The following is a 22,896-nucleotide window of genomic DNA, read 5'->3' as shown; positions in this document are numbered from 1 at the left end:
CGGGTGGCGGAGGCTGGCGGTGCCGATGACACCAGGGACCTCTAGTGAGAGAGGGGCGCCAGCACGTTGAGGGACCTTCTTCCTGGGATTGTGAGGTGGGAAGAAAGGACTTGGTGCTTTGTAGGGTGGGTTGCTTAAGAGAAAAATGAAAACGAACGCTGCTATATTGCACAGAGAACGAAGAAGGGTCTTGCCTCTGTGTTGGGTGAACAATAAAAGAGGGACCTTCCGGAGGCCAGGAAGAGACCCCAGCAGTTGAGCCCATGTAACTTAAGCCGGGCGGCCGGCCGGGGTCCCGGGGGCGGGGGCAGCAGCCGCCCAGTTCAGCATCTGGGCCCCGGGGGAGGGCAGGCGGATCCCGGGTCGTGGGCGCGAGTCCTCTTACTGGAGCGAGGTGTTAGCCCCCCGTCCTAATTTGAGGGAACTCTTCCTATGCGATAGAATGGGGGCCCCGAGGTTCTTTGTAAGGGGCCCTCCCCCCAAAGTTTTGAGAGGGACACGAGCAGGCTATAAGGATCTCACTTTTATTATTTTATTTTATTTTATTGTTTTTAAGTTACGAAAGCCTCCTGCCCCCGTGGTCTGGAGGAAGCTGTAATTATTTTCTTTTCTCTTGGAGACGGTGGGGAAATGTGTCCACTGCCTGCCGCTGTTGTTTAAAAAGCAAGCGAGTCTAAGTTTCTCAAACTTAAAAAAAAAAAAAAAAGTGAAAACATTCTTGCTTGCTTCTCAGCTTCTTCCATCGTTGTACAAACCGCTCCCCCCCCCCGCCCCCGCCCCAGCCTGCTATTGTTTTTTTCCCTGTTCTCCTTGAGAATGGAATTAGGGGTCAGAGTTGAAATCTTTCTTCTATGTCTCTGGCACATTTTGACCTTGAGTGCAGAGCAAGTTGGGGCTTCCTGGGAGCCGAACCCCCCAGAAAACCTCGGGCTTGCTTCCCTCCCCAGCCTGCCTCGAAGTGAACCCCCCCCCCCGCTTCTCTTAGAAAGTAATAGTAGAAGGAACAGACTCGGCAAAGGTCCTTTCGCGGTGGGGGCCCGTCCCCCAGGCCTGCGTTCCTCCCCCATCTTCCTTCGCACCCCGTGGTCCACCAGGGAGGGCCTGTGGTTTCTGAGCTGAACTCTGACAAACTAAACATCTTCCTCAGCAGGGGGAATTTTTCAAAATGCCTCCAAGTTCATAGGATCGTTTGGATTTTGACTGTTTTGGTAAAGTGCGTGGCTCATGTCCTTGCTAAACGTTTGAGGATTTTTTTCCCTCTTCTTTCCTCTGCCTCTCAGGCTGAACACGGACTCTCCTGCTTCCCAGACCCAGAAGCAGGTTCGGGTCTTGGGAAGGGAGCCGATGGGGGAGATTCTCCCCATTCACTCCACCCTCCCTGGAGCCTCAAGGGGGGTGTTGTCAGGGGCGCCCGGGGACAATGGCGTGAGTTCATGGGAAGAATGTCGCTCTGGATTTTCTGCCTGGTTATGGGACTCCTCTCGGCCAGCTCGCCCCAGCTGCCTCCTCAGCCTTTTCCTCCCCATGCCCAGACAGACGCCTTCCGCATTTTTCTCTCGTGCTCCAGGCTGGGAAGAGGGGACACCAAGGTGTGTGTGTGGGGGGTGGAAGCTGAGGGGCACCCTGGAAAGAAGTGACCCAGAGCAGGGTGTCTGAGGCGAGAGCAGGGCTGAGGGGAGGGGGCACAGCAGGAGCCTTGGCTTGCAGGGCTGCAGGGAAGAGAGGGGGCAAGTTTTGAGGCCTCGGTGCTGGAGAGGGTCTTGGGCTGCCGCTGGGATGGCGGCGCTGCATGGAGAGTGCTGGAGTCCGAGCTGGGTGGGGGGTGCTGACTGAACACAGCCCGGATGAGACCTTAGCCCTGAATGCTGCCGCCTCCTACGCTGGCTCTCTCATCCCTTCTTCTCCCCCATCTGAAGAATGAGCCCACCCCCCCCCACCCCCCCATATCCCAGCCTGCATTCCTCTTTGAGCAGGTTGCCTTTGAGAATTTTAAGCATACCCTCTTATTTCAAGGCAGCAAACCCCAGCAGTTCCGGCTTTGCTCTTAGCTCTTTTGTCTTTGTTCCCAGGACTCAGGGGCTGGTTGCTGGCTTCCTGGGGATGGCTGAGATGCAGGGGGTGGGGGTGGGCACATCAGCGGGTGCTGAGCCCGCATCCCATGGGGGTGATGGGCTGGGACTTACTGGTTGGTTCCAAGAAACCCAGAAGTCAGACGGGGCCGGGGGGGGGGGGGGGTGGGGGTGGGTGAACCTGGGGGAAAAAAATGGCAGGGGGACCTTAAGCTCAGCCTGGTCTGGACTTGAAAAGTGCGAGGCTGTGTTTGGTGGTGGAGGGGACAGAAGTGCCTAGAAATGCCGGGGAGGAAGAGGAAGCGGGCTTGGGCCCGGCCGGGCCCTTTCAGAATTCAGGGCCTGGGCCGGCTGGACGGGCTCGCTCAGCATCCCCCTGCCGCCTCCGCCGCGCACAATGCCCGGGATTATGCCGAGGGGCGGAGCCGCCGCGCAGAGAAAGGTGCTCTGGAAACGCGCGGTCGTTCCGAGCCCGGCGGCGGCGGCGGCCTGGGGAGGCCCCGCGTCTGCAGTCGCTGCGGGAGCGGGCCCGGGCGGGGGCGGGGGCCAGCGCTGATTTACTGTGGCTCAGCGCAGCCTCAAAAAAGGGGAGAGAGGCAACGCGACTTCTGGCTCGAGGCGCTGCTTTGCATCTTGTTTTGCATAAATTTGCATACCGAGTTCAAAGTCGTAAAATAGACTCGGGGAATGAGTGGGACCCACTGTCGCTGATTGCTAGCACCCCTGCCTGCCACCCTCCTCGCCTCTTCTGGACGGAACACCCAGAGCCAGCGCTGCTAAGCTGCTCCTCCTGAGTCACCGCGGGCGTTGGAAGGAGATGGGGGAGCCGAGGGCCACGCGGGAGCAGCAGGGCGTGGCTCTGCTCTCTGGCCTCGAACCAGCAGAGCCGGCGGTGTGTGGAGGCTGGGGTTTGAGGAGGTTCCAGAATCAGGGGCTTTGCCTGCAGTCTCCTTCCCCAATTGCCATTTATGTCCAAAGTGTTCCCCCAGAGCGTCCCCTTTGTATGGTAATGATGACCCCATCCATTCCTTTGACAAGACATTTGAGGAAATAATCCTATATAACCATGTCAAAAGATCTTACAAAAACAGAAACAGGGCTGAGGAATTTCTGAATTAGACTAGGTGGTGGACTCTGGGGGGAAAGAAGAACCCATCTGTTGTGATCGTGAGGGTCTGTCTGTGCAGTGGTTCTTGACCAAATTGGACTGTTGAGTTTCCTGACAGGCAAAGGGAGAAGGGAGTCTTAGGTGGTTCTCACTGTTGGCTTACTTCAGCAGTGAGCCTTACTTTTTTTGTTTTTTGTTTTTGTTTTTGGTGAGGAAGATTGGCCCTGAGCTAACATCCATTGCCAATCTTCCTCCATGTTGTATTATTTTGTATGTGGGACACTGCCACAGCATGGCTTGATGAGTAGTGTGTAGGTTCAGACCTGGGATCCAAACCCTGGGCCACTGAAGCAGAGTGTGCGAACTTAACAGTACACAACTGGGCCAGTCCCCTAAAATAATTGTTTGGGGCAAGTTACTCCTTTGGGTTAGGGGACTCCATGGAAATTAGTTCAATAAAAATGTCTATGGGATGTCTGAGGCGGAGTGTGGTCCATCACCCATCATGGAGCATTTGAGGGCTTGCTTTGAGAGAAGCCCTGCTCTGGCCCAGCTGTCGGGTTGGCCTCTACCTGGTTCTCAGGTTAGCTGTTCTCCAACGTGGAGAACGGGACGTGCAATTGCTATGTTTGATGTGAGGGACTTCTGAAAATTCCTGGTTCTGATGGGACGCAGAACAGGAGCGCAGTACGGAGGGTGGGGGGCACTAGGGGGCTGCTGAGGGGTGTGAGGGAGGAGCAGAGGGTCCACACGCTGTACCCACACTTGCTCTTGTTAGCTCTCCTCTCACGCTACAACACTGTACCCAAACAAATCATTATTGTTTTTAAAGAGAGTCCCTCTGCAGGGACGGCATTTAGTTTGTTCCTCTATCCCCTGTGCTCCCTGTGCCCTGTGTCGCCAGCCCCCCGCTTTCTCCACCCTGTCTGACCGGCCTCGCTCCCACGCCTCCCCCACGGTGGCCCCGTCTAGGACACCTGGCTGGATGCGAAGCAGGTGGGCAGGGCTTGAGGAAATGGCCTGGGAATGGATGGCCCCAGCCTTCCCCAAGTCCAGTTAGAGGGGGATCACGTAAGTGACTGGGGACCGGAATGTTTGAGGCAGGAATGATTCTTCCATGAGGAGGGCAGGGCCAGGGCCGGCTTCTCGGGTAGGGAGGTGGCCATAGAGCCCTCAGGGGAGTCGTACCGAGGCTGCTTCTGCTGAAACGCGGCAGAGAAGAGTGACGTTCTACTTGTAAGTCACCGGTGACCTGGCTGGCAGATGTTCCAGGCCCATCGCTCCTCCTTGCCATCTCTGGCCAGCGTTTGCTGAGGTGGCAGGCAGGCGCCGGGAGCTCGAGCGTCCTGCGTCTGTCTGTTCCTGTTAGGAACCGACTTCTTTGCCTACTTTGTCTCCTTGGCGGACAGCACCCTGCCAGGGGGGCTCTTCACCTCCCTTTTGCAGGTGTGGACTCTGGGGCCCCATCAAGGGGCACCTTAGCAGGTAAGTAATGAGATGAGGGACAGACCTGGCTCCTTGGCCTCTGCATCCATCTACCTCCGTGGGCCAAGCAAGGAAGTGGGGCTCTTGGCAGAAAAAGCCTTTGTTCCTGGATGCCTGCCATGTGCAGGTGATGGACAGGCCACAGTTCATTGCTGCCAGATTCCGTTATTTGTATTCCCTTGACTCCTTTGATTGGCCCAAATCCTGGCGCTTGGGGACTTCAGAAATGGAAGTGGCCAGTGTGCAGAGTCAGGAGAGACAAGAGGGCCCCGGGAGGCCTCTGGAGAGGAGAGCTGGTGGGCAGCAGATGGTGGTGGAGACAGCCTGGCCTTTGCTGTCAGATTGACCTGGGTTCCAGCGCAGACCTGTCTCCAAGAACCTGGGTGATGAGGAGTGAGGGCCTTTCCTGTTGGTGAAGTGGTGAAATTGTACCTCTTAAATGGGCTGCATGAGACGGCAGCTCTGGAAATGGAGGTGGAAAGTGCCTGGGACTAGCAGGTCCTCATACACATTGGCCGCCTCCATCGTGACGAGTGCCATCTCCTCTGACGCTTAGTTAGCTGGCCTTTAAAGCTAAGGCCACATGGGTGCGGGCCACTCGAATGTCTGAAGGCCATCCCTCGGTGGTAAGGGGCCTCCTCCGGGTGTGAAGTTGTTTCGGTTCAAAGCCCGGTTTTTTTAGCATCTTGCTCACCTGAAGCAAGAGATGTATTCCCTCTGAGCCCCAGCTTCCTTCTCTGTGAGGCGGGCATTGATGGGACCAGCTCCACAGGGTCGCGCCTGCGTGCCTGCGTGCGTGCGTGCCTGCGTGTGTGCATAAGATAGATAGTACTTCTCAAGCCTGAGCACTTGGGGTTTTTTGTAAGAAGTCCCTTGGTGTCCTCTCTTCACCTGTAAGATGGTGAGCTCCACGCCTCGGACCTGCTCCTGCAGACTGTAGCGAAGCCCTTTGTAGAAAGCGTGGTGAAACTCTGCTTCAGGCCTGTGTCCTAGTGCAGGCACTGACCATTCTTGGCGTGGGAGCTTCACTCTGTAGTGCCTAGACTGGGGGCAGAGGTGGCCCCAGAGTTCAGACACAGGGTACGTGCGCTGGCCTGGCTGCTCCTGAGCAGGTGACACAGTCCTGAGGTCTGCCTCCGCCTGGCCAGCCAGCCTGTGGGACCCAGCCGTCCCACTGCCGGTGGTCTGAGGGCTGGAGAATCCCTGAGGCCACCTCTTGGTGATGGGAGCTCCTTTCTCCGTGGATGGCTCCCCAGGAAGCCTGCGGGGACCCAGGTTCCGGAACAGGCTCACGGAGGAAGCGAGCTGGTCCTCACACACTTAGCAATACGGCGTGTGCGAGGTGGGCCCTGGCTGGGCTGCCAAAGCCAGCAAGACCCCGTGGTGCCCAGTTCCTGCTTGGAGAAAATGGGTTTTCAGATCCGTCCTGTCTGCGCTTGGAGTGCCAGAAAGTTGAACGTGATCCTGGCAAAGAAACTGGACGTTTTATCCAGAAAGTGACGTTTCCTCACTCCAGTGTTCACCTCGCTTCTAAGTGAGCGGGGGAGCAGTCTCTCACTTCCTGGGGGTTGGGGGTTCCCAGCAGGAACGCTGGGCGGGGTGTTTTCTGGGCGCTGGGGTTCTTCCTAATGTCCGATTCCGTCTGTGGTCCGGAAAGCCCTCTGAGTGGTGGCCTGTCTGGGCACAATGACATGATGACTGGGTTCTCAGGCATCTCATGGAGGTGAGGCCCCCGGAAGGTGGCTGCCAGTCTTCGGGGGGTCAGCATTGCTTGTGGTGACACCCAGGATGGTCGGGACAAAGCACAGCCTTGGCACTGGGAATCTGGGGTGGCCGGCCCCCTTAGACTCTGGGGGCCTTCGTGGTGGGGGTTGGGGGAGGAGAAGCCCACTTACGGATGAGGTAGCTGGTCCAGAGGAATTTGTGGCTTTCAGGTTTCAGAGTAACTCCCCCCACGCTCCCCCCACAATGGGTAGAGTGTGGGGGCTACAGGAGACTTTTTTTCTACTGGAAAACAGACCATCCTCCTATGCCCCTCCCCCTACTTGGCTGCTAACCCTCGACCCTTCTCTCCTCCTCCCCGTCCATCACTCCTGTTCCTTCACAAAGCCAGGGAAGATCTGGGCTGGCCCAGCTCCTGGGTGTCAGTCAGGACGCGGAGGGAGACCTTGCTCAGAAAGCCGGGTCCCCCGGAAAGAAGTACAGAGTCGACTGTCGTTAGGAATTGCTTCCTTTCCTCCTTTTTTTGTAGCGGGGAGGGGGCATTTGGCAGCCCTTGGGGCCCCTTCTGGCCGCCAGCCCCACATCTCTTCCTGGCTGTTGGGAGGCAGGGCAGGAGTGAAGATTGGGGAGAAGGGGGCAGGGCTGGCGGGCCTCCAGCGGCCGGGCCGGAGAACTGGCCCGCAGGCCCTGCTTCAGCTGGCCCTGGCAGAGCCTGGGGAGGTTTCTACTTAGTGGACGGGCGTGGGTGTGTCAGTCTGTGTTCATTCAAGGAACTGAGCTCTGGGAGCCAAACTCGGAGCAGGGGAGGGGCGCTGAGCCCAGGAAAGCCTTGGGGAACTAGGGAGGGGGGATGGGAGTGGGCAAGAAGAGTGTGCTCAGTGTGTCCCAGCCTGATAGCAGTTGAGATGGGGACCTCTAGCTGGAGGGATCCGAGTTGCATTGTAAAGCGTCTACCTCAGAGAAGAAACGGCAAAATAATGCTAGTTAAATTTGCTTTTTTTCTAGACACCACCCGCTTCTACCAAAGTGCCCATAGGTTTTCTTTTCAGCACTGTTTCAGCCTCAGGATTCTTCCCCCTTGACAGATGAAGAAATCAAGGCTGCATTCAGGTCCAAATGCCAAGGCAGGCACAGACCAGAATGCACGGAGCAGAGCAGGACGGAGTCTGGGTCTCCAGATTCTCATTGCAGGGCTCCATTCCATCAGACTCACACATGCAAAGAAGCAGTGAATTATATACTGCTGCTTGGAAATGCTCCTTTGCCCTGGGAGGTAGTAATTAAGGCATAACTTCTCAAAAATGTTCCTTTATGCAACGCCCCAGGAAGTTTCTTTTCGGGCTATTGTCTGGACTTCTGGATGGAGGTGCCAAGTTGCCTCTGGATGGTGAACTTGCTTTCTCAAGTGCCTGAGGCCAAGATAAAATGAAAATGGCAATTCCCCCGCTCCCTGTGCCTGCAACTGCCTGATAACGCCCGGATAGTTTCTATGGCAACAGTGGCAGGAGGTGGGTCAGGCAGGATAAAGGGGGTGGGGGTGCGACGGGTTTACTGGATCATAAAGGCTTTGGAAGTGGGGCGGGGCCAGCTGGTATATGACTGATGGCTTCCTTCCCTGGGAAGATAAAGGGCCTGTGGAGAGGGGGAGGGGCGAGGTGAGGGGAGCGGAAGAAGTGAAGTGCTGGGGTTAGAAGGTCTCTGCTGGGAGCTTTTCCTTGAGCGACTCCAATGAACAGATGCCATTCTGGTTGATTAAGAGCTATGAAGCGAAACAACCTGGGTTTGGTTTTGGCTCTGCCATTGAGTACGTGACTTTGTGCCATTGGCCTCAACCCCCATGGCTTTTTTGTCAGGTGTGAGAGGGGATAAGAAATTATCAACCTCATGTGATTACTTGGTGATAAGACGGGATTATGTACACAAACGACTTTGCACAGAAACTCAGATAATCAGCGGTGTCTTACGGGTTCTGGCCCGGCTCCTTCTCCTTCTGATCTCAGCACACAGGGGGAGAAGGCAAATGCCTGTTTTCAGATGTTTTCTGATTGGCCAAGTTTATTACCAAGAGGCACTTAAGAGCCCTGTTAGGAGGTGTGGCATCTTCCACGGGGTGGGGCGTGGTTTTGCTTTGGAAAGTCCAGAATGGAGTCAGTGGTGGAGGGTTTTCCAGTGGGCAGTCATGGCCTTTGGTACCATTGTCACTCCTGGTCCTACCGATGGCTGACGGCTGCCCGTGGCCCATTTATGCCCCAGAGGTGAAGATTCTTCCCTGAGGTGCTGCTGGTTGTCTCTGGTTTGGTTTGCTGTCTCTAACCCAAGAGAGCGTAACTGATGAAGACGACTCATGGGATGCCGTATTACATCAGACAAAATCAGTGAACTTTTAGTGGAAGCAAAAGAAAAGCATCGTGACCTATTTAAAGACACTTATTTATATTCAGGACGCTTCTTGTGCTGCTTTGAGAGTGTGGCCGGCAATCCTGGACATCTTTGCAAGCTTTTAGTTTCCTTTTGCATCCTCTGGATTCAGTTTGTCAGGCCCGGAGTATCTGGGAGCAGTCTTGTGGGGATGGAGAAGAGGCGGGCAGAAGGGGACGGTGGGAGGAGAGCCTGGGGGGGACCTAATCTGGTCTATGGGAGCCAGTCTGTGGTGACACAGCAGCATCTGAGCTGAGTATAAGGACAGTTGTTTGAATGAGGGTCCTGGGAGAGGGAAGTGTCCTTTCTCTTCCACCTCATGCTTCTTTTTGCTCATTGCCTTTCTTTATTCCTACCACTCTTGAGGCTCTGGGACCTAGATGGTGAGGGAGAGGCCAGAAAAGTGAGAGAGAGAAGGAATCGAACACGACACTCTGGGCCAGAGAGTGTGGGATGCTCATTCGATAGTCAGCCTTCCTAATGCTTAAACGCTGGTTGAGCACATACTGTGTGCAAGCCATGAGACTAACTATAAAAATACGATAGTCCTACCACCCTGGAGGGAAGCAGGAAAAGCATTTAAAAACATTGACTGTTATCTGAGAAGAAACCAAATCCGCAGAAATGTATGTAAATCTAATGCACATAAATAGGCGGCTCTTTCAGCCTTTTGACCAGGGCTCTTGGGAAGATCTTGATGTGAAATAATGGCCACTAAAGTCACGGAAGTAAGTTTCAGAGCTTCCTCCTCCTTTGTTCTTTGAAGAAGAAAGCACAATCTCTTCTCCCAAAAAAGTAAACTGAGCACACAAAATGTTTCCCTTCCTGTTCTCCTTTCATGATGTGTGCTTTTCTTTAAAGTTCTATGGAAGCTAAGTCTGAGTTCGTGTCTTCAAGAACCTTCTATCCTTTGGAGGAGGCGGGAAAGACGTGGACCCGTGGTTTCTTGCCAGCGCACGCAGGCTAGAGAGCTGCGAAGGAAGCTGAGTCAAATCACACGAGCACTTTGCCCAGTGATGCCCTTCCTCGACTCGGTCAAGCAGTCTTTGGGTGCTTGGAGGCCATATTGTCCATCCTCCTTCCTGCTTGAAGGGTTCCTCCTAAACTGTACCAGAGGACATCTGTGCACTTTTTTCCCATCTGCAGCTCGTCACTTGTTTCAGTTCTCTGGTCCTCAAGGAGCAGAAAGGTCTCCCTTCCGTCGAGCACCACTGGCCGTGAGGCACCTTCACGACTCTGCAGCTGGGTGACCCCCTCACCCCTATGGCTCACATCCCTTGGCTTTCCATTCTCGGGTCTGAGCCATCTTGATTCTTCATCTTGCCCTCCTTGACCCTATGTCTCTCTTTCACTCTTCAGGTCTTTTCTCCGACTCATTTCCCAGTTCTTCTTGCCACAGAGACCTGGCCAGGAGCCCACAGTCAGTCCCTGACTGGCGGACAGCTGACCCTGGTGACACTGCACCGGCCTCAGGGTGGTGGTGAAGTTGGCCATGTCACTACTGTTTGATCCTCTTCCTGCCAGTGGGGTTTTAGAGGCCCCCCCAAGTTGACCAGTAACCCTGCTTGACAAGGAGGGTGAGGGATGGGTGGAATGACGGAGGTGACTTTTTTAAAAGAAAATTTTAAAAATGCGGACAAGTAACAAGAATGACATAACAACACCAAGTTGCCACCCAGAACTGGGAGTGGTTGATTTCTTTGTCGTATTAGCTTCAAGTCATTTTTTAAAACTTCCTCTGGTGGCTCTCCCTACCTGCCTCCAGCTCCCTGTCCCTCCTCCCCCGGGGCAGCCACTGGCCTGAATTATTTAGTGTTTCCTTTTCTCAGCTAAACAGACTTGCTAATGGATGACCAATATCTAGAGTTGTTCTCTGAAAGCAAATTGAAAATGTACATAAAAGGTTTCATTCTGCAACTTCTTCCCCCATCAACGTTAGTTTTTTTTTGAGGAAGATTGGCCCTGAGCTAACATCTGTGTCCATCTTCCTCTATTTTACATGTGAGACACTTACGACGGCATGGCTTGATAAGCGGCACGTAGGTCCACGCTCAGGATCCAAACCCTAGGCCACCAAAGCAGAATTCATGAACTTAGCCGCTATGCCGCTGGGCTGGCCCTGACATTAGGTTTTTGAGATCTGCTTCTGATCACAGGTCAGAGCTGTTCTTTTTAACTGCTGTATATTATTCCATTATATTACTTTACTGATTTCGTTACCACACAAAGAGGGAGTTCTCTGCCCGAGGTGCATAAAAAGCACGATTATTATGGCATCAGCCTTTGAGGAAAGAAAAAGCTTTATTGTGAGGTTGACCAGCAAGGAGACAGGAGGCGACACTCAAATCTGTCTCCCTGATCCAGGGCTGGGGGCACAATTTATAGGGTGAAGGGCAGGGTGGTCCGAAGCGTGGAGATAGATGATGAGAGGTGAGGAGAAGTAGGTAACTGATGATTTGTGCAAGCGTAGTCAAGCTTCATGTCTCCTCGTATGATGCATGTTCACAAAATGGCGGCATCACCCTGATCTGAGGGTGGAATTTTCAGCTCCTTGATGTCAAAAAGATCATGTGTCTGGCATTTGCACAGGCCCAGTTGATGGGTTGGTGGTCTCAGTAGGCCTGAACTGGACAAGGGGTTGACTCTCAGTTCCTGAAAGACCACTCTTAACTCACTCTGTTGATAAGATGCGGTCAGCTCAAATTGGTCCCAGTGGCCCATTGGTTACAATTTTCATTTATCCATTCACCTATTGAAAGGCTTTTGGATCAGGTTGCTAGTCGTTTTCTGTAACTACAAATGCTGTAATACACAGTTTTGTGCACGTGCCCCTGTGCACATGTCTGAGAGAAGTAGAACTGCTGGGTCAGGCACATTCTTCCCGTTCCCATGGCCACTGGTCCAAGTTTGCAGCAAAGCTTGCTCTCTACTCACTTGGGCCCTTCCGCAGGTAGGTCACCTGGCCAGGTTCTCCGGCACCTTTCATTGGACCAGGAGAGAAATGTTTGGGACCCGTGGGAAGGAGTGAAAGGTGATAGTGCTGTTTGCCATCTTGATATCAATTTCTCTGGCTCTTCAAGGACAGCCTGACTGGCTGAGTCCCAGAGGACCTTGGCTGAGTGTGAGCATGTTTTGTTTTCTCTGTCTGCCTCAGCCCTGACCCTCCCTTGGTCTTTGCGATTCCAGGAGTGACCCTGGTGTTTATAAAGCAGCCCTTCGGAGAGTTCATAGGCAGGACGCTCTGCAGAGGCCATGCTGTTTCTGCTCACTCAGGGGGAGCCCGAGGGGATACAGCGACGTGAGGGCATGCTCTAGAAATCTCCGTGATGCCTGGCCGAGAAGGGCCCCTCTGTGCATCCAAGCACACGTGTGTCTGTTTATGAAGCCATGAGTCAGTGGATGGAAAGGGCTCCCGAGGCTGCGTCTTTGCAACGTGTGTATGTGAAGCCATATCTCTTGAAAAGGAGAGGGATCTATCTCTTCTTCTAACCAAGAAGTTCTTCAGGAAACCGAGGCAGGAGAGAGAATCGCAAAGGAATGGGGCCCTGGAGGTGCCAGAGCTTGAAGGGGATTGTTAGAAATACAGAGTCCTTGACCCGTGCCCAGGCCTCCTGTCTCTGAGCCTCGGGGGCTGGAGTCCAGGTCTCTATTTTTAGCAAGCTCTTCAGATGATTTCTGAGGAAGAGCCACAGTTGGGAACCATTCACCTAGTCTAACTCCCTGGAGTTACAGATGAGCACTTTGAAACCTCACATCTTAAACCCCCTGCCTGGCATCACTCAGTCCCAGGCATGGCGGTCCTGTCGGGATCAGATCCTGGGAGCGCTGGCTTTCGGGCTAGCACTTCTCTTAGCATGATGGAACTGGTTGGCCAAGGCTCTGAGCCCAAGAGCTGGTGTTCCACAGGAAATCCAGAAAGGGTTCGGGGGACTCGGCAAGTAGTTGGGCCTCTGCCCTCCTTGCATACGCGTCCTCTCCAGCAGCAATTTCTTCCCTGTGTGAGGGCGGTGGCAGTGCCTGCTGGCCGGTCCGCTCTGCAGAGTTCACTGGTTCTTCGACACTCACTGGGCGATAGACTCCTGGTCGCTGCGGCTGCAGGGAGCTGATCCCCAGAGGAGAAAGGCCAGTGCCTGCCCTGTGTGATGGAACCTGGAAGGCTTGTGGGCCTGGAACATCTCAGGAGGCTGCTTGCATTCATTTCCTACCACAGGGGGAATCCGGAGATGAGGAACCACCTCCTTTGGTTTGACAACCATGCTGGGGAGCTGCTGGTCTGTTGCCAGAGGGATTTCTCCAGAACCTGGTGGCGCCTGAGAGATGTCAGGTCTGCTTAGCTGCCTCCCTTGCGAGGAGCAGGGCCTCAGGGGGGAAGGAATGGGAAGGGAGTCTGGAATGAAGCTGGGTGTCAGCAGGGGGTCGATGGACAAACCGGGAGAACATCAGTAACTGAGCTGGAATGCGTCCCGGGTGCCAGCCCTACACCACCGCAGACATCCGTGCACGCACTATTCAGAATTCCAGCGGGGGACGCCACTGCCGCCTGCTGCTTCTGACCTTGTGGAAAAGAGGTGGAGGAAGACACAAACAGTGTCACTCCCTAGGGAGACAGGGACCTCCAGTTAAACATTAGCTGAAAAATAGCAAATAGGCTCCCCTTTCTACCCAACCCCATTTCTGACTCCTGCCTCCCCCGGCTGCCTAGCATGGCCTGAATTTTCCACCCCGGCCTCTTGGTGGGCTGTGTTATTGAACATAGTGGCCACAGGCTAGATGGGAATAGCAGCCTTCACTTTAGTAGAATTATTATTCCCACTTTTCAGACTTGAGAAGTTAGAGCTCAGGAAGGTTAAAAGATTTGGCCAGAATGATGGGTGATCCTAAGTGGCAAAGCCAGGACTGGACTTTAGGGCTCTTGACTCCTAGCCTCCTTTGCCCATTCGGATTTGTTAATGAATTGTCCACTGCCATGGGTGTTAGCGCAGAAGTTGTCTGGGAGGCAGGAGGAAGATGGTAGGTAGTATTTATTCTTTTGCCCAACATGTGTCAAGGTTAAGTGCATTTTAGGAGAAATCAACAATGAAGGAGCCAAGTGAGTTCTGTGCCCAGCAGGATGGAAGCAGGAAAGCAGCCAGCATTCTGTCCTGTTCCTTGGATCCATTCTCGAAGGGCCTGGAATGCTGTCACCTGTTGGAGGTGAATCCACTGGAGGTAGTGATGGATTCCAGGTTGGATTAGATCATGTCTGTGGTGCCCCAGCTCTTGGATTTCCAAAAGTCAAGAGACAGACGAAGGAGAAGGTTCGAAGAAGGCTCAGGTTTCTTGAAAAGAAAGAAAAGAAGAAAGGAGACACATCCACCTGTTAGGAACATGGTTTGGGGGAAGATGCCCTCTTCTCTCCAGGCCTGCGTGCGGACTGATGCCTCACTCTCTGAGCAGGAAGGAATAGGGGGTGCTTTTACATTCTTGGGGCATGTTTTCCTAAGAATGCTTTACGTCTCCCTTAGATAGGAATCACCCAATGTCAGACGGAGCGCTGAGGTCAGAGCATCGCATTAGGAGAAAGTGCGGTTTCATGCTAGTGAGGATCCGTCAGACACGAGGGTTTTCACCCCTTGAGTAATGGCGTCAGTGCCACAATCACACAGATTATGTTGGGGAAGAAAGGGCTTTGCCAAAATTAAGCTTTAAAAGCAGAGTAATAATGCACAGAAGTAGACACAAAGTTCTTTCGGATTCTCAGCATCCAGCACCCTCCTTGGCTGGATTAGTAAGGCTGGGTTGAAGGGCAGTGTGGGGACCCTGTGCCGATTGTGACACACCTCTGAAAATGGCAGAGATGTGGCGTGTGCTCCTGTAGACTCCGATGGCAGGCCTTCTGGGCCTCGAGTTTGCTGTCTGTAAAATGGGACAACTGTCCGCCTCCTCTCATTCCATCAGCCTTCCTCATCTCCGGCTCCCCCAGGTGTGGAAGGCAGAAAGGTGCGGCAGGTACCTACAGCGGGATGCGACTCCGCCCTGTCTCCAAGCCCTTCACAGAGGAGTCTGGGACTCAACTCTCCCCCTCTTGTCTCCCCCACTTCTCTCTGGAAAAGCTTTACTTTCTGGATATAATCGGGAAACTCCGTGTTGACCCATCTCCCAGGTCGCTCCGCAGGGGAGAGCAGCTAATGCTTACTCACACTCAGGGTGAGAGCTCCCTGGGGGCCTTGCGGGTCCTGTCAGTCATCTGTGGGCCAGAAGCCTTTTTGTTAGGTGATTTGAGTTGCTGAGAACCGTTTCTCAGAGTGGCCTTGCTCTGCCGCCCTCGGAGCTGCATACATAAGTGGTTGCTTAATAAATATTATTCTGAACCTAACTCTCTTAGGCAGAAGAAAAATGCAACTTGGTATTTTTGTTCTGAGGGCAAATTCCATCTCTAGCTGGAGTTTTCCATCTGGAATGTTTGTCTGCAGGCTGCGCCTGTCACCTATAAGAGAAGGTATGGGAAGAACTTGGTAACGTGGGAGAATGCCCTTGTCTGGCTCTGTGTGAGGGTGCTGTGTGGGTACTTCTCTGGGGGGAGAAATGGAAGCAGTTAGCCCTGTGTTCCTACCGTGTGTCTGGCACTATCTATGCATGCAGCATCTCTCGGAATCCTCCCGGCCACCCACTGGAGGAGGGTGCTGTTTGCGTTTTATGGATGGGCAATGGAGGCACAGAGAGCTTAAGTAACTTGTCTAGGGCTGCACAGCTAGGTGGTCAAGCTGGGGTTCAGTCAGCTGATTAGACTCGGGAGCCTGAATTCTTGAGCCTCTTTGGCCGCGCACAGTAACAGTCAAGGAATGGGCGCTTTTCCAGCCTACAGTCCTTCCTGAGCTCCACGCAGTCAACTCTTTCATTTCCCTTCCCTGGGCTTCTGCTTCCAGATGTGGGGCGTTGGCCTGTGCATCAGCAGACCGGCCTGGGGGTTTCCTCATCTTACTGGCAGGTTCGCTGGCACTGATGAGACCAGTAAAGAAATAGGACAAAACATACCCATGAATCTGGTGGCTTCCGTGAAGGTGGACAAATGGACCTTCACCTCGGAGAGGGTGGGGACATCTTGGGACAGGAAGCCGCTCCGTCCCCCGGGAGAAGACTGCCTGGCTGACCCCGTCCTTGGGGCCTGGAGCAGGGCCGTGCTGTCTTTCGTGGGCTCTTGGCACTTGCCTTTGTGGGCACTCATTAAAGAATACTTTAAATCATATTTTATAACTGCGAATATGTCAGTATTGCATATGAAGACGTTTTCATTGACCACAAAGCTTATTTTTCCTTCTGATTTTAAAAGAAATGAAAACATTCTCCAGGCCCTGGGCACCATGCCTGCTGTGTCTGATGAGCAGCCCGCCCCGCCTGGAGCCTGCAGGCTGAGCCCACACTGTCTGTGTGCCCCTCTCTTCCGTCACACGTGTCCCCAGAGCTGGGAGGGCCTGGTCCTGAGCGTGGTGTGGGCTCAGCCAGGGGATGCTCCTGCGGACCCTGGCAGGGGTGAGTGTGGGAGAGCTTGGCAAAGAGGGAGAGCAGGCTGGGAGTCCCCTGGGATGCCAGGACAGCCTCCACCCCCCCAGGAAGGTGGACTAATGGACTGGAAGTGTGTCTGGGAAGGGAATGGGAGTGGAATGTCTTAGCTAAGGGAGGGGAATGGGGTAGAGCTCAGGATCTGCTTTACGTGGGCCTGGGGTCTTCAGCACTGGGCTGGGGAACTTCCAGGCATCTAGATAAAGCCTAACTCCTGAACAGTGATTTTCAGCTAGGGGCGAGTTCACCTCCCAGGGGCAATTGGCAATGTACATAGACGTTTTTTGATTGTCATCACCTGGGGAGGGTGCTCCTGGCATCTGGTGGGAAGAGGCCCGGATGCTGCTCAGCATCCTGCAGTGCACAGGACAGACCCCTCCCGACAAGGAATCATCTGGTCCCAGGGTCAGTGGTGCTGAGGTTGGGCGACCCTAGTCCAGAGGGTGTTCCAGGCATTGGGTTCAGGTGAGTGGAGACTTCCTAGAAGATCTCAGATAGGACTAAACACGGGCCGCCCATCCTGTTCCAACCAGAGAACGTGTAATTACAGCCGCAATGAGACCGCTGTCTGAACCAAAGCCTCGGGCAGGCAGGCAGGCGGCCTCCCAAAGGAGGGGAGGCAGGTGAGCTTCTGAGAGTCCCAGGCCTCCTGACGGCAGAGGGGATGGTCCAGGAATGGTAGCGTGTGCTGCGCCATCAGGGTCCTGGAGCCCTGGTCTTGTCTCACTACATGTGAGCGGAACACAGGGCCCCGAGCACTGGCAGTGGTGTTGAGGCCTCCAGAAATTCTCTCCACCTCTGTCGGCAGGAAGCCAGCTGGGCAGGGTGGGTGAGGATGCAACCCGGATGTTCCCATTTTATCCTTCTCTGATCCTGGGTGGTTCCCAGGGCAGCAGGGGAAAAGGGCTTCCCTAGGCGCCTTTCTCTCCTCCTCCTGTCCCCTGGGCAATGCCTGCAGGGAGGGGGACGGGGCCTGAGGCTGTCCCGTCAGGTCTAGATGCAGAGAAGCTGTAAAGTTGGAAGTGGCAGGAGATCTGTGATGGAGAAGCGGGTGGTCCCCCCTCTACTTGTGTCACACCTGCCTTATGTCTCAAGGGTCAGTGTGAAGAGATGGAGCGTTACCTGAGTCAGATCCTCCTATTTCTCTTCCAAGTTTATCTCAGGCTCCCCCAAGCCTCTCCTCCAGCCTCCTGCCCGCCACTTTGGGTGTATGAAGAGGGAAGCTGGGATCTTCGTGCTCGGCCCAGCTGCCTGGCCAGTCCCAGAGGGTCACCTTGTGCGCACCTAGTGGGACAGAGGAAATCTGTGCAGCCAGGTGCAGCTACTTCCTGTCCCCATTCTGCGGAGCCTGGCGGGCCACTGAGCAGGGGAACTGGGAATACGTCTCCTGGGGCCCCTAGATTTCTGCTGTTTCAGCCTCCAGGAGCAGAGAGGGGAGGGCCGGGTGGGTGAGTAAAGTCTGGGGCGGGTTGAGGGGTCTGATTGAATGTGGTGGACTAGCACTCCCACCCTGCTTGGTGGCGAATGCCTTAAGTCACCCGTCCCCTGCAGGTGGCATCGGGGCCTCTGGAACAGGATTTAAGCTGCACTTGGTTTATTTATGGTAAAACCCAGGCTACTCAGAGCCCCTGGGGTAATAGCCATCTAGAGAGAAGAATTTTCCAGGTTTCAGAATTCAGAAGAATTTTCTGGGCTTACTCATTTACATATTTCAATTTTTATTTTTCTAAAGTTTAACAATTTTGGATAGATAGGTTTTTTTTTTTTTTCAACTTGACATGTTAACCTCCTCCGCTTTGTGGACATCCCAAGGTCGTCATCATGATCAACACAACTTTCATTTTGGTCTACACAATGTGGAAGTGGCCAGGGGTTGTTGGTAGTTGCGGCGTTGTTTGCTGTGCACTAAATGTCCCCAAAGTTCCTAAGTTTGATTTCTTTAGTGTTCTCTTTCTTCCCTGCCGTTTGATACTTCTTGCCACTGTCCACATGCCTTCCTTCTTTGAATTCTGTTGACTTTCCTCTGCGGTGGCCTTGGACACCAGATATCCAGAAGCCGGGCTCAGTGAAGCGGTCGTGCTGTCAACAGTCAGGGTTCCTCCCACGCCCATTCTCCCCGCCTCTCGTGAGGAAGGCACCAGCACTTTACAAGGCACAGACGGTTGACAGCTGTTCTCACAGCTGAGATGCTCACAGGCTTGTCCTTCTCTGCTTCCTGGCTCTTGGTTGGGTTCCACATCACCCAAGTGACAGATAACTGAGACCATCGGCGTCTTCTTCATCATCATTGAAGTACTAACCACCCCCAACACACACAGGGTTTCTGTGCTCCAGGCCCAATCTTAACTGCTCTACCTGTAACATACTCTCAACAGTTCTCTGGAGCAGGAACTATGATTCTCCAACAATTCACGATTCAGAAAATGGAGGCACAGAGAGGTTATACGTGTGGGAGAAATACATCTGGATAAACAGCAGCAGAGCTGGGACTTAACCTGAGTGTGTCCTCGTAACCAGTGCTCACTAGTCTGGAGAGAATGTGCTGGGCTCTGAGGGATGCTGCTGTGGCCCGTGAGAGCTGCCCAGGCCTAAGGCCAGCAGGAAGGGAAGGGATGGGAGCAAACCTCTACTGAACGCTGGTTTGCCAGGACCCTCTGAGCCCACCCCACTGGGCCTGAACTCTAAAGGCACCACCAAGTACCAGGAACTACCTAGTACCAGGGACCACCTAGTACCAGGCACCACCAAGTACCGGGGACTACCAAGTAGCAGGGACCACCAAGTACCAGACACCATCAAGTACCAGGTACCACCAAGTACCAGGGGCCACCAAGTACCAGGCACCATGAAGTACCAGGGACCACCTAGTACTAGGCACCACAAGTACCAGGGATCACCAAGTACCAGGGACCACCACATACTAGAGACCACCATGTACTAAGCACCTTGCCTGAAACTCTTGTGGAGAAATATTTTAAGAGCCATTCAGTTATGCTTTTGTGGCTGTAAGTTTTGAAGGCGCATTAAAGGAGAGGAGGAACTGTGCAGGTTGGTTTAGAAGCAGCTCCTCCGAGGTCCCTGGTCTTGTCGGGACCTGCAGGGGAGCTGCTCCAGGCCACGTGGCCAGAGGCCCTGTTGGCTCTGCTGTCTCCCAGGCACTGGCTGAGTCCCGGCTCCCCTGGAGCTCACGGGGACTGGTCTCCCGCATTACGACTCTTCTCTGCCATTCTGTTCTGTGGCCCACCTGTAGCCGGACGTGCCTAAGCCAGTGTGAGCCTGTACCAGCTGGGGGCTCACAGACCCCCTCCGCCTGAGCTGTGCACACAGTCAGAGCCTCTCTCTGGCTGACTGACGGTGGTTTGAGACAGTCAAAAGAGACTTAGTGGATGAGGCTACACACCGTGTGATAAGATGAAACTCCAAAGCTGAGGAGGTCATAGGTCCTGCTGCTGGGGCTCTCAGGGTAACGGGGGATGGTGGTAGCATAGCACAGACAGCCGTGGAGGCAGGTCAGGGTCCCTGGGGCAGTGCGGTGGCAGCCGTAGGAGCAAAGCATTAGGGGACAGGAAGAGACAGGCAAGGGGAGAGTGATGGCAGGGATGTTAGAAACTGGAGCTTCCAGTGGTGACGTGGCTCTCCTCCTCACTCCCTTGCCAGATGTGGCGTGGCCCAGTGATCGCTGCACACGAGTTCTAAAAACTCAGCCAATGCGTGCTTTTCCGAGGATAAATGATGGAGACCTTAAATCGGGGGTTAGGGGCTGGTGGGTATGTGAGGTCTTTCTAGGGAACTGTGATGGACCCCAGAAAGGACCTCATCCCCTCCCATGGTGAGGACCTTTGGGACACGTCCATCCATCCGTGTTCCTCTGCTGCACCCCAGCTGCCTAGGAGGGGGCGGAACAGAGTAGGTGTCTCAGGCATTTTTCTGGAGTCAGACAGCCTGCGTCCAAGTCTGAATTTGTGATCTTGACCTCTGTGAGCCTCAACTTCTCCATCTGGCAAGGCTGGGCGGAGGGGGAGGCTCTAGTAGTGCCAGCTTCCGAGTTGATGTGAGACTGGAATTGGTGATCTGTGTCAATCGCTTGGCCACAGTTGCTTAGATGTTAGTCATCTCTGTCTTTGCCATGATCAGGGTCCAGATGGGCCCTGGAGGCCCGTCTCTCTGGAAACAGGACCTGGAGCTCTTCTTCCCTTCCTCTCTGCAGACAATGGCGATGACCACTCCGAGGGAGGCCTGGTTGAGAACCACGTGGATGGGACGGCAAACACGTTGGGAGGTGGAGGTGGAACTGGCCGGAAGCCCCTCAAGTCGGGCATGAAGGAGCTGGCCGTCTACCGGGAGAAGGTCTCCGGGCAGCACCGGCAGATGGGCAGAGGTGGCAAACACCACCACGTCGTCCTGGAGGAGCCCAAGAAGCTGCGGCCGCCATCCGCCAGGGTCAGAGGGCAGAGGATGTACGGGGGGGCGGGGGGGGGTGTGTGTCTTACAGCTGGGGAGGGCACCCATAAGATCCATGTCCTGTGTTATCTGCAGGCAAAGTACTTCCCTTTCTGGTTCTGTCACTGATGTGCTCAGTGACCTTCAGGCCAATCAGTATCTCTTTCGGGGGCCTCAGTGTCTCTGGCTGTGAAATGGACTGGGCATGGGGTTTCTTGAAGTCCCCTCCTTCTAAAACGTCCACACTTCTGCTTGGCTTTGGGACATAGGCAGTGAAAATGGGTGCTAGGTATGAAGACGGATCCACTTGGACGTGGCTCTCTCTTGTTGAGATGTGCTCCTCTCGCTCAGCTACCTTCTTCCTCTTGCCAGCTCAGCTCTGCTGTCGGGGGTCTTGGCCCTGGTTGGGTTGATGCAAAGGAATGGGGTGTGGGCCACTGGGTTGGGGTAGAGATGCCCTAGAGACACCATCTGAACTCAGTATTTGCAAGTAGACCCCATGTTGACCTCTGAAAGCCATTGACGCAGAGCGAGGAGCGAAAACTCACATCCATATTGACTCCTTTAGCGGGTGGGCTGGGGCACAACGGTGTGGTGGTGAGATCACAGACCAGGAGCTGGAAGTCCCTGGTTCCACTAGCTGGCTGTGTGGCCTTGGGGAAGCCCCTTCCCCGTGTCCAAGCTTTCTCCTGAGGCTGCACCCAGGCCAGTGTTCGGTGAGCTCATTCTTACTCTAAGCATCATCTGTGCCCCCAGACCCCCTGCCAACAGGAATTGGACCAGGTCCTGGAGCGGATCTCCACCATGCGCCTTCCAGATGAGCGGGGCCCTCTGGAGCATCTCTACTCCTTGCACATTCCCAACTGTGACAAGCATGGCCTGTACAACCTCAAACAGGTGAGAGAAGATCTCCTCGGCCCTGGGCCCAGGGTATGCCTTGTTCCTGCCCCACCCACCTGGAATCCTCTGAGGGCTGAGAGCTGAGACGTAGACTTCTGAAATGGGGGTCAGGGGGTTCGGGATGCCCGCTCCCAGGCCATGAAGTGGGGGGGGGGGGTGGCGAGGCCTCCCTCCCTGGCCTCAGGCCTGTCAGAGGCTGACTCCACTTACCCAGCCACCTGGCCATCAGCGCTTGTCATCCGGTTGGGAGGGAGCCTCTTGGAGAAGAGACGTGGGCTCACACTCATGCTCCTCAACTTGTACTGAGTGTCAGAATCGCCTGCAGGTGATTCCTGGGCTTCACCCCCAGAGATTGCCATTCAGGAGTTCTGGTGGGGACCAAGAGTTTGCATTTCTTTTAGTTTTTTGCTGAGGAGGATTCACCCTGAGCTAACATCTGTGCCCATCTTCCTCTATTTTGTATGTGGGAAGCTGCCACAGCATGGCTTGATGGGTGGTGTGTGGGTCCATGCTCAGGATCTAAACCCATGAACCCCTGGGCTGCTGAAGTGGAGTATGCTGAACTTAACCAGTAGGCCACTGGGCTGGCTCCCAACAGTTTGTATTTCTCACAAGCTTCCAGGGGATGCTGATGGTTCAGGGACCACACTTCCAGAATCACCAATTTCAACCATTGACCAAGCAGCCTCTCTGGTTTCCAGGTGTCTTAGGGAACGGGACTCAGGGATGGAAAAATGCCACTTAAAATATTTCTAAAGATGGTAATAGGACAGTTACAAGTGCATCAGAGAACATTAAGACAGTGGGGGTAAACCAGTGCGGCGCCGGCTGCCCTCCATCCACATGCCTTCTCGGGAGGGACGTGCGTCGCCAGTACTGCCCCTTGACATTGTCGGTGTTTTTCACACAGCCGCACAGAGTTTGCAGTGATTTTAGTGGATGTTTAATGCGATCGGTTGCCCTTTTACCTTAGCCCACCCCTCCCTTCCTCCAGTTCCTCCCTTCTGAGGGAGAACAAGCACATGTGCATTTCCCCTAAGGCAGAGAGAGGGACTGAGGGAAGAAGGGAGTGAGCAGTGTGCCCCACCGCCGTTCTGTCTTCATGTGGAGGTTCAGAGCCCTGGCCGCACACTGGGATCCTGTGGGGAGCCTTACAAAGTACGGATGCCAGGGCCCCACCCCAGAGATTTGGATTTTGTGAGTCTGGGTGCTTTC

The 22,896-nt window shown here is 54.4% G+C and overlaps 1 protein-coding gene across 1 annotated transcript in view; it reads left to right on the top strand.

Annotated features, from left to right (window-relative positions):
* The window catches only part of IGFBP2 (insulin like growth factor binding protein 2), a 25,431-nt gene that overhangs the window by 1,093 nt on the left and 1,442 nt on the right, over positions 1-22,896 (top strand). Inside the window, exons 2-3 of the mRNA XM_046644663.1 lie at positions 20,549-20,781; positions 21,538-21,678. Of these exons, the coding sequence (XP_046500619.1) occupies positions 20,549-20,781; positions 21,538-21,678 (374 nt within the window). The remainder of the gene's footprint in view (positions 1-20,548; positions 20,782-21,537; positions 21,679-22,896) is intronic.

This window comes from Equus quagga, chromosome 17 (genome assembly GCF_021613505.1).
Source record: "Equus quagga isolate Etosha38 chromosome 17, UCLA_HA_Equagga_1.0, whole genome shotgun sequence".
Classification (NCBI taxonomy): domain Eukaryota; kingdom Metazoa; phylum Chordata; class Mammalia; order Perissodactyla; family Equidae; genus Equus; species Equus quagga.
The sequence above is the reverse complement of the archived record's forward strand: the minus strand, read 5'-3'. Positions and strand labels throughout refer to the sequence as shown.